An 11,990-nucleotide genomic window follows, 5' to 3' on the forward strand; every position below is an offset into this window, starting at 1 on the left:
TCTACCATATATCTCAAGATGATTTTGATAGTGAAATTTAGGCTTGTTTCATAATGCTGGATTTTGCAAATATGTCTTAATGTTTATTAGCCAAATCTTGTGAACTCCAGAACTTTATTTGATTTGCTCTATACAGTTCATAATGCTGAATTTTGTAAATGTGTCTTTATGTGTCTTAATGCAAATTTAGGCTTGTTTCATAGTGAAATTTATCAACATCTTATTTTTATCTGAGTTTGTTTTATAGTGAATTCACTCAGTTTGTTTCAAATAAAGTGCTGCATCTCGTGAAAGAGCTTGTGGAAGATATGTTCAAGAGGTATCAGGAGAAGGAAAAAGAGGTAATTTTCTTTTGCAATTTTCGTACCAATCTGCCATTTATTCAGCGTCGATGATTTATCGCGAATCGGTTGTGTATTGCAGGTTCTTTATAGTTCTGATGAGGAGACTGATGTAACAAACATCTCTGACGATGAAAGCGATGTTGAGGCTGCTGATGGGGAAGGTCAGAATGCTAATGGGGAAGAAGGCGCATCTGAAGGCGAAGATGAAGAAGGAAATTCTGAAGGCTCCGATCGTGAGGATGACTAAATCTGCTCCCCTGAAACTCTTTATTTTATGAAGTTTGTCATTAAAATTGTTAGACTTAAATGCTTTTGGTTAAAATGCTTTTGGTTAGACTTAGATTGTTTTCAGTATTACGCTCTTGTAAGCATTATTAGGATAATGGTGAATTTCTGAAGTAGGGATATAGTTGCCGGAAACTTAGCTTTTATTTTTAATTATGGATGGTTGGTCAATCCTTAGTGTCCGGTAACTATGTCCGGAAATGATACAATTGTTCAAATTATGAATTGATCATGTACTGAATTCTATTTTGTGCTTGTTGATTATGTATTTGTATGTTGGTTACTTGTGTTTTAGTTTGTGTTTGGCTTTAGTTTATGACAATGACCAGAAATAAATAATTTTTTTGGCAAATAAATAATAAAATCCTACCAAATAAACCTACCAGAATACCCATTACAAACCCAGAATGGTAGGTTTTGGTTCTTATATAAACTAAGATATATAGTAGGAAAAGGTTGGTAGAAAATGTTGATCAATCAAAGCCTACCAACGTTGGTAGGAAAAAATGACACAAAACCTACCAATTCTGGTAGGAAAAGGGCTTGACTTTGTCAAAGGGACGTGCCACGTGGCATGCCACGTATCTGGGCCACACAATCCAAATCATCAACTAGGGTCCATATTTGAATGACGTGGCAGGTGATGTGGCGTTTTATGGCAAGTGGGGTCAATTGAAATACAAACATCAATTCCTACCACAAAGCAATTCCGACTGGCGCAACTCCCACCAAGCCTTTTGGTAGGAATTGCCTCCTTTTCCTACCAGAAATAGACCATTTCCTACCAAAATGCTGGTAGGAAATAGCCGTTTTTCTCGTAGTGTAATTATTTTTTTGTGGATAAAAATATAAATCTCAAACTTTTATTCACAAAAAGAATTTGAAAAATAATTAACAAAGACATACGGTTAATGCAACTTAAATTACGGGTAAAAGTCTTGACACATAAATTGGGATGGGACGGAGGAGTAACATTATTTGCATTTCAATCTTTTGCAGACTTCAAAACTTGCCATCACTCCGATAAATTATAACTTTTATTTAGTATTCTTATAAAATTTCGTGTTGTGTTGAAAATATAAACACACATTAATGTGCCATTTTTATTTTACAAAATTGTTGGTCTATGATTCCATGCAAGTAGTTCAAGTTGTGTTTTGAATAAATTTCAGTACCATATTCGCCTTATCTCCGATTAAAGATTTATAATACGGTTTTGTTGTGTGCCATAAACACAGACTTTTATAATTTTAGATTGGCCAATACTCCCTCTGTTTTCATTTATATGTCGTTTGACTCTTTCTTGCACACAATCCTGAGTATTTTTGACTACATAGATAAAATAATTTTTTTAAAATTTTTATTTTTCTAAATTAAAGTTTTAGTTATATATTTTTATTCACAGAAAGAAAAAATTAAAAATATTATCTAACTATGCGTTCAAAACACTTAAAAGTTAGTGTGTGCAAAAATCAAAGATCACATAATAAAAAAAGAGGAGTACTTAAATAATGGTGACCCCTGCATTAACAACAAATACACCAATCAAGCCACTCCAAACTTTATTAAGTTTTATTGTTTAGTATGTGCTCATGGGCACATACTAGACAAACCCTTTATAATATACTAGTTGATAACTGTGAGAAACATGGGCCGAGATCGAAAAATTAATATTAAATGATTATATAAATTAATTTTAAATTATAATTAAAATAAATAATAAATAAAGGTATCACTTAAAAAGAGGTTTCACTTAATAAAGGCTATTATTGTGAATCAATAATATGCCACTATTTTTTTTTTTAATCCATAATATCTCGAATAATATTGAATTTGAACATAACAAAGCATAGTAAACTTGGTCCAGTTTAAGAATCTGGAGATGTTGGGAACAAGGGAAGCACTGTGGTTGAGGCTTGCTAGCAGTAGCTGGTGGACTAGGATACAAATAATGTTCCTCCTGAGGTACAAAAGGTGACAATGATGTTCCTGGACTTGGACTCCCTTGTGCCAAAACCGTGTCCAATGTTGACACAGGCGAGACATTTGTCACTCTCTTTCTTGGTGCAAACGCAGACTCGGGTAACCCATTTTGGTTCAATTGTAGTTGGAAGTTTCTAGCGTGTTCTTGGAGTTTGAACGATGGTCTTACTGGACCAATGTTAACAGGGTTGTGCTTTGCATTGAAATGTGGAGAAGTAGTGATGGGGAGCTTCTCCACTGTTGGTCTGGCTCCTGTTAGTTTCTGGACCACATCACGAAAGTTGATGGGTCAACATGAACACTAATGGCATTTTCTAGTTGCGGTGATTTGTTATTGTTTGGTTTGGGAGAGTAAGAGAAACTAGAAGAAGCCATAGAGATTGAAAGAGAGAGTGTTGAAAATGATACACTTAGTTGATAAAACTACTTTGAATGCAATGAGACTCTAAAAGTTTATTTCAACTCTTGAAGAGACCATCTTGAAAAATGAATTAGTTGCATACTCGAGCCAATATAAGCCATAATGAATTAAGTAGGACTTTAAGACTTTTGTGTGGTGATGACGATCTACACTAATTGTTAAGGAACTGAATTTGGAAATATAAGGCGGTGCAGCTGGAAAGTTGGGACTCAAAGGTCATTTATTTGCATGTATCTGCTTAACTTTTTTCTTTTCTGTAAGTATCTCCTTAACTTTTAATTTTGTACCGCCTAGATATGTGCTTTGTAACAACTGTTTTCATTTGTAATGTATAAGTATTTATTTTAGAGATAAAGATTTATTATAAAATTCGAGAATTTGATGGCTTGGGGAAGAAGGTAGGTAGTGAGGTAATTGATGTTAACTAGTTACATGGTATTGAAATTTGAGTTAATTATTATTTTAGATAATTGCAAAATACTAAGAAAATTGATTTGCTGATATACTAATTATTTGTTTAAATTGATTTAATCAATATAATGTTATAATATACTGTTACATGATTAATATAAATTTTCATAGGTGAGATCAATATTATAATGTTATTATATAAACTTAAACTAATGGATAGAGGAGATGGAGGGGTCTTTGTGTAAAATAATATAGTTAATTTCAGTTGTTTTTAAATATTTGTACGTGCTAAATTTTAGTTTTGAATGACATTATTAGATTATAAACAATTAAAATTTGATTTTCCAATTTAGAAAATTTTGGATAACAAATTATTTGATCAAATTATGTTACATATAATACATTATTTACATAATTTCGGATTTTCAAAATATAATATAAGAAACTATCTATAATAATAATAGTAAAAAAGTGACCCAAATGTCCCCAAATTCTTTTGCCTTTTTTTTTGCCAAATTTAAAGCAGATTTCATTAATGACTTTAAAGAGATTCAATCGAGACAAACCCCCAACTGATCATGCAACCAGGTTGAAAAACAAATAGAGCTAAATAATTAGCCATTTTGTTTCCGGATTGCTTACTGAAAATTAAAAATGAAGGTAATGGTTTCCCGGACAATCCAGAACGCATCTCCCCCGAAAACACTAGTTTCACAATTGACCCTCACATTAATTCGATTGATATTACAATGTTCAGAGGACTCAGTTGCAACAACGAAGTTTAGAGGCCTCATGTTATGAACAAATATTTTTTGTGAGAGGTGAGCATATGTGATTTTCACCACCGTTCCAAACGCACCCCAGCTATCTACCTGCCGGACACCAGCTATAGACCTGCCGAAAGTGTTTGTTGATGCGAGATATCCAGATCTCCCAATACACCATCCAATTCATTTTCAACACAACCACCACATCGCACAAAGCGAGACACATCGTATAAAGCGAGACAATCAAACACACAAATAATAACTTCAACAGAACAATACGAAAAACCCAAAATTCAAAAATCTCGGAATAACACCAAATTGTAATATGTTGTTAGACCAGAGATTTTGAATCCAAAAACTGAATTTTATTATAAAATCCAAGCTATTACCTTAATAGATCTGAAAACTAAAGTGAAGAATTGTAATGGATTTTTCGAGTTTTGTAATACAAATCTCGATTTTATTAAAGAAAAAGTGAATGAAAGAAGAAGATGAAGATAAATATGGAGATAGAGATGGTAGAAAGGGGAAAAAGAAGTAGGGCGGCTAGGGTTAGATGAAGCTAGGGGCGGCCGACTCTGATGCGAGAGAGAAATGCTCATTAATGAAGTTTGACTTAATCAATTTAAATTCTTTTAGTTTGCGTCTATAAATGAAATTGACATGCATTAACAAACACAGAGTCTGCATGCCAAGACTTTCTGCCATTTTTCAGTTCATAATTTACTACCCTATAATCCGTTTCATGCACGGCCTAATTATAACTTAATATTATTATTTATAATAATTTTTGTAAAAATAAAAAAAATTATAAAAGATATTTAAATAAAATATAATAATTATTTACTGATTTTAATGAAGTATATAGTTCTAAATTTTGGATATTTAAAATATTAAGTTTTAGAATATTGTTAAAGATTCTCATATATTTATTTTTAAAATTTAATAATATCATTACATATCAATACTATATTATTAAAATCAAAAGATATCAAAAATGTGACATGGCTATTCATATTTTAATACTTACACCATAAATTCTTTATTTTATAACTAAAATTTTAGTTTACAAATCCTAAATTCAATTTTTTTTACTTCGAAAACATCCATTTTTTAGTTATCGTTGTTTGTTAAACATAAGGAATCCTATTTCAACATAAGGAATCCTATTTCATAATGAAAGTTTTGTGTTTTTTCAATTTCATGTATTTTTAATTAAATTTTTAAATATAGTATTTGTATTTTTCTGATGTGTATTAATTATTAAGAATTAATTGATTATGAGATTATTTGGTATGCGACTCCGAGAGAATTATAATTTGAATTAATTTTAGCCGATTAAGATGCATTTTTTTTCTTATTTTAATAATAAATGTTTTTGAAAGTGGTGTTAACAATTTTTAGGAAGCTATAAAGAAATAACCAATCATAACTTATCAGGTTTAAAATAACATATTACACATAAATAACATTTTTAATGAAAAATGATAAGTCGTTAGACTGTTTTTTGGACCAAACAAACTCATGTTTTGCTTATAATAGTATAATATAAATATATAGATTGATAATATTGTTTTTAAAATATTATTTTTGATTTCATTTGATCGGTTAGGTTAACATATTCCTAAAATTATGTTAATACCTTCCAAAATAAGTTTAAACAAACATAATTTTATTAAAAAAATAAATAAACTATCTAATATAACTACAAATTCTATACGGGGAACAAAGAGAATAAAGTATCTAATAAATAATTCAATTTGAATATAACAAAGCATAGTAACCTTGGTCCAGTTTAAGAATCTGGAGATGCTGGGAACAAGGGAAGCAACTGTGGTTGAGGCTTGCTAGCAGTACTAGCCGGTGGACTAGGATACAAATAAAAGCCTTTATTTGCCATAGCTATCTCCTCCACTGGTACAAAAGGTGACACTGATGTTCCTGGACTTGGACTCCCTCGTGCCAAAACCGTGTCCAATGTTGACACAGGCGAGACATTTATCACTCTCTTTCTTGGTGCAAACGCAGACTCAGTTAACCCATTTTGGTTCAACTGTAGTTGGAGGTTTCTAGCCGGTTCTTGGAGTTTGAACGATGGTCTTACTGCACCAACATTAACAGGGTTGTGCTTTGCATTGAAATGTGGAGAAGTAGTGATGGGGAGCTTCTCGACTGCTGGTCTGGCTCCTGTTAATTTCTGGACCACATCATGATAGTTTGATGGGTCAACATGAACACAAATGGCATTTTCTAGCTGCGGTGATTTGTTATTGTTTGGTTTGGGAGAGGAAGAGGAACTAGAAGAAGCCATGATAGAGATTGAAAGAGAAAGAGAGTGTTGAAAATGATACACTTAGTTGATAAAACTACTTTGAATGCAATGAGACTCTAAAAGTTTATTTCAACTCTTGAAGAGAGACCATCTTGAAAAATGAATTAGTTGCATACTCGAGCCAATATAAGCCAAAATGAATTAAGTAAGACTTTAAGACTTTTGTGTGGTGATGAGGATCTACAGTAATCGTTAAGGAACTGAATTTGGAAATATAAGGCAGTGCAGGTGGAAAGGTCAGACTCAAAGGTCATTATTTGCATGTATCTGCTTAACTTTTTTTCTTATCTGTAGGCATCTCCTTAACTTTCAATTTTGTACGGCATATTGGGAAGAAGGTAGGTGATTGATGTTAACTAGTTACATGGTATTGAAATTTGAGTTAAATTATTATTTTAGATAATTGCAAAATACTAAGAAAATTGATTTGTTGATATACTAATGTTTGTTTTAATTGATTTAATCAATATAATGTTATATATACTGTTACATGATTATAAATTTTCATAGGTGAGATCTATATATATAATGTTATTATTATAAACTTAACTAATGGATAGAAGATGGAGGTGTTTGTGTAAAATAATATAGTTAATTTCGATTCTTTTTAAATATTTGTTCGTGCTAAATTTTAGTTTTGAATGACATTATTAGATTATAAACAATTAAAATTTGATTTTCCAATTTAGAAAATTTTGGATAACAAATTATTTGATCATAATTATGTTACATATAATACATTATTACATAATTTCGGATTTTCAAATTATAATAGAAGAAACTATCTATAATAATAATAATAGTAATAAAAAGTGACCCAAATGTCCCGAAATTCTTTTGCCTTTTTTTTTGCCAAATTTAAAGCAGATTTCATTAATGACTTTAAAGAGATTCAATCGGGACAAACCCCCAACTGATCATGCAACCAGATTGAAAAACAAATAGAGCTAAATAATTAGCCATTTTGTTTCCGGATTGCTTAACAAACTGAATACAAATATTCTGAAAATTAAAAATGAAGGTAATGGTTTCCGGACAATCCAACACGCATCTCCCCGTAAACAGTAGTTTCACAATTGACCCTCACATTAATTCGATTGATATTACAATGTTCAGAGGACTCAGTTGCAACAACGAAGTTTAGAGGCCATGTTATGAACAAATATTTTTGTGAGAGGTGAGCATATGTGATTTTCACCACCGTTCCAAACGCACCCCAGCTATCTACCTGCCGAACACCAGCTATAGACCTGCCGAAATGTTGTTGATGCGAGATATCGAGATCTTCCAATACACCATCTAATTCATTTTCACACAACCACCACATCGCACAAAGCGAGACACATCGTATAAAACGAGACAATCAAACACACAAATAACTTCAACAGAACATACGAAAAAACCAAAAATTCAAAAATCTCGGAATAACACCAAATTGTAATATGTTAGACCAGAGATTTTGAATCCAAAAACTGAATTTTATTATAAAATCCAAGCTCTTACCTTAATAGATCTGAAAACTAAAGTGAAGATTGTAATGGATTTTTCGAGTTTTGTAATACAAATCTCGATTTTATTAAAGAAAAAGTGAATGAAAGGAGAAGATGAAGATAAATATGGAGATAGAGATGGTAGAAAGGGGAAAAAAAGGTAGGGCGGATAGGGTTAGGTGAAGCTAGGGGCGGCCGACTCTGATGCGAGAGAGAAATGCTCATTAATGAAGTTTGACTTAACCAATTTAAATTCTTTTGCCTTTTAGTTTGCGTCTATAATGAAATTGACATGCATTAACAAACACAGAGTCTACATGCCAAGACTTTCTGCCATTTTTCAGTTCATAATTTACTACCCTATAATCCGTTTCATGCACGGCCTAATTATAACTTAATATTTATTTATATAATAATTTTTGTAAAAATAAAAAAAATTATAAAAGATATTTAAATAAAATATAATAATTATGTATTACTGATTTTAATGAAGTATATAGTTACTAAATTTTGGATATTTAAAATATTAAGTTTTAGAATATTGTTAAAGATTCTCATATATTTATTTTTAAAATTTAATAATACCATTACATATCATACTATATTATTAAAATTAAAAGATATGAAAAATGTGACATGGCTATTCATATTTTAATACTTACACCATAAATTCTTTATTTTATAACTAAAATTTTAGTTTACAAATCCTAAATTCAATTTTTTTTACTTGGAAAACATCCATTTTTTAGTTATCGTTGTTTGTTAAACATAAGGAATCCTATTTCAACATAAGGAATCCTATTTCATAATGAAAGTTTTGTGTTTTTTCAATTTCATGTATTTTTAATTTAATTTTTAAATATAGTATTTGTATTTTTCTGATGTGTATTAATTATTAAGAATTAATTGATTATGAGATTATTTGGTATGCGACTCCGAGAGAATTATAATTTGAATTAATTTTAGGCGATTAAGATGCATTTTTTTTTCTTATTTTTAATATTAATAATGTTTTTGAAAGTGGTGTTAACAATTTTTAGGAAGCTATAAAGAAATAACCAATCATAACTTCAGGTTTAAAATAACATTTTTAATGAAAAATGATAAGTCGTTAGACTGTTTTTTGGACCAAACAAACTCATGTTTTGCTTATAATAGTATATATAAATATATAGATTGATAATATTGTTTTTCAAATATTATTTTTGATTTCATTTGATCCTTAGGTTAACATATTCCTAAAATTATGTTAATACCTTCCAAAATAAAGTTTAAACAAACATAATTTTATTAAAAAAATAATAAACTATCTAATATAACTACAAATTCTATACGGGGAATAAAGAGAAATAAATTCAATTTGAATATAACAAAGCATAGTAAACTTGGTCCAGTTTAAGAATCTGGAGATGTTGGGAACAAGGGAAGAAACTGTGGTTGAGGCTTGCTAGCAGTACTAGCCGGTGGACTAGGATACAAATAAAAGCCTTTATTTGCCATAGCTATCTCCTCCACTGGTACAAAAGGTGACACTGATGTTCCTGGACTTGGACTCCCTCGTGCCAAAACCGTGTCCAATGTTGACACAGGCGAGACATTTATCACTCTCTTTCTTGGTGCAAAGCAGACTCAGTTAACCCATTTTGGTTCAACTGTAGTTGGAGGTTTCTAGCTGGTTCTTGGAGTTTGAACGATGGTCTTACTGCACCAACATTAACAGGGTTGTGCTTTGCATTGAAATGTGGAGAAGTAGTGATGGGGAGCTTCTCGACTGCTGGTCTGGCTCCTGTTAATTTCTGGACCACATGATAGTTTGATGGGTCAACATGAACACAAATGGCATTTTCTAGCTGCGGTGATTTGTTATTGTTTGGTTTGGGAGAGGAAGAGGAACTAGAAGAAGCCATGATAGAGATTGAAAGAGAAAGAGAGTGTTGAAAATGATACACTTAGTTGATAAAACTACTTTGAATGCAATGAGACTCTAAAAGTTTATTTCAACTCTTGAAGAGAGACCATCTTGAAAAATGATTAGTTGCATACTCGAGCCAATATAAGCCAAAATGAATTAAGTAAGACTTTAAGACTTTTGTGTGGTGATGAGGATCTACAGTAATCGTTAGGAACTGAATTTGGAAATAAAGGCAGTGCAGGTGGAAAGGTCAGACTCAAAGGTCATTATTTGCATGTATCTGCTTAACTTTTTTTCTTATCTGTAGGCATCTCCTTAACTTTCAATTTTGTACGGCGTATTGGGAAGAAGGTAGGTGATTGATGTTAACTAGTTACATGGTATTGAAATTTGAGTTAAATTATTATTTTAGATAATTGCAAATACTAAGAAAATTGATTTGCTGATATACTAATTATTTGTTTAAATTGATTTAATCAATATAATGTTATAATATACTGTTACATGATTAATATAAATTTTCATAGGTGAGATCAATATTATAATGTTATTATTATAAACTTAACTAATGGATAGAGGAGAAGGGGTCTTTGTGTAAAATAATATAGTTAATTTCAGTTTTTAAATATTTGTACGTGCTAAATTTTAGTTTGAATGACATTATTAGATTATAAACAATTAAAATTTGATTTTCCAATTTAGAAAATTTTGGATAACAATTATTTGATCAAAATTATGTTACATATAATACATTATTTACATAATTTCGGATTTTCAAATATATATAGAAACTATCTATAATAATAATAGTAATAAAAAGTGACCCAAATGTCCCCAAATTCTTTTGCCTTTTTTTTTTGCCAAATTTAAAGCAGATTTCATTAATGACTTTAAAGAGATTCAATCGAGACAAACCCCCAACTGATCATGCAACCAGGAAAAATAAATAGAGCTAAATAATTAGCCATTTTGTTTCCGGATTGCTTAACAAACTGAATACAAATATTCTGAAATTAAAAATGAAGGTAATGGTTCTCGGACAATCCAACACGCATCTCCCCGAAAATAGTTTCACAATTGACCCTCACATTAATTCGATTGATATTACAATGTTCAGAGGACTCAGTTGCAACAACGAAGTTTAGAGGCCTCATGTTATGAACAAATATTTTTGTGAGAGGTGAGCATATGTGATTTTCACCACCGTTCCAAACGCACCCCAGCTATCTACCTGCCGAACCCAGCTATAGACCTGCCGAAAGTGTTGTTGATGCGAGATATCGAGATCTCCCAATACACCATCCAATTCATTTTCAACAACCACCACATCGCACAAAGCGAGACACATCGTATAAAGCGAGACAATCAAACACACAAATAATAACTTCAACAGAACAATACGAAAAACCAAAAATTCAAAATCTCGGAATCACCAAATTGTAATATGTTGTTAGACCAGAGATTTTGAATCCAAAAACTGAATTTATTATAAAATCCAAGCTCTTACCTTAATAGATCTGAAAACTAAAGTGAAGAATTGTAATTGGATTTTTCGAGTTTTGTAATACAAATCTCGATTTTATTAAAGAAAATGAATGAAAGGAGAAGATGAGATAAATATGGAGATAGAGATGGTCGAAAGGGGAAAAAAGGTAGGGCGCTAGGGTTAGGTGAAGCTAGGGGCGACCGACTCTGATGCGAGAGAGAATGCTCATTAATGAAGTTTGACTTAACCATTTAAATTCTTTTGCCTTTTAGTTTGCGTCTATAAATGAAATTGACATGCATTAACAAACACAGATCTGCATGCCAAGACTTTCTGCCATTTTTCAGTTCATAATTTACTACCCTATAATCCGTTTCATGCACGGCCTAATTATAACTTATATTATTATTTATATAATAATTTTTGTAAAAATAAAAAAAATTATAAAAGATTTAAATAAAATATAATAATGTATTACTGATTTTAATGAAGTATATAGTTACTAAATTTTGGATATTTAAAATATTAAGTTTTAGAATATTGTTAAAGATTCTCATAT

The 11,990-nt window shown here is 30.8% G+C and overlaps 1 protein-coding gene across 1 annotated transcript; it reads right to left on the reverse strand.

Annotated features, from left to right (window-relative positions):
* Window positions 1-6,006: 6,006 nt before the first annotated feature.
* On the reverse strand, window positions 6,007-6,522 carry LOC141704236 (VQ motif-containing protein 11-like). The gene has a single exon (XM_074507522.1). The coding sequence runs from the start codon at window positions 6,520-6,522 to the stop codon at window positions 6,007-6,009; it is 516 nt and encodes a 171-aa protein (XP_074363623.1).
* Between the last annotated feature and the right edge of the window lie 5,468 nt (window positions 6,523-11,990).

This window comes from Apium graveolens, unplaced genomic scaffold, assembly GCF_009905375.1.
Source record: "Apium graveolens cultivar Ventura unplaced genomic scaffold, ASM990537v1 ctg7605, whole genome shotgun sequence".
NCBI classification, from domain to species: Eukaryota; Viridiplantae; Streptophyta; class Magnoliopsida; order Apiales; family Apiaceae; genus Apium; species Apium graveolens.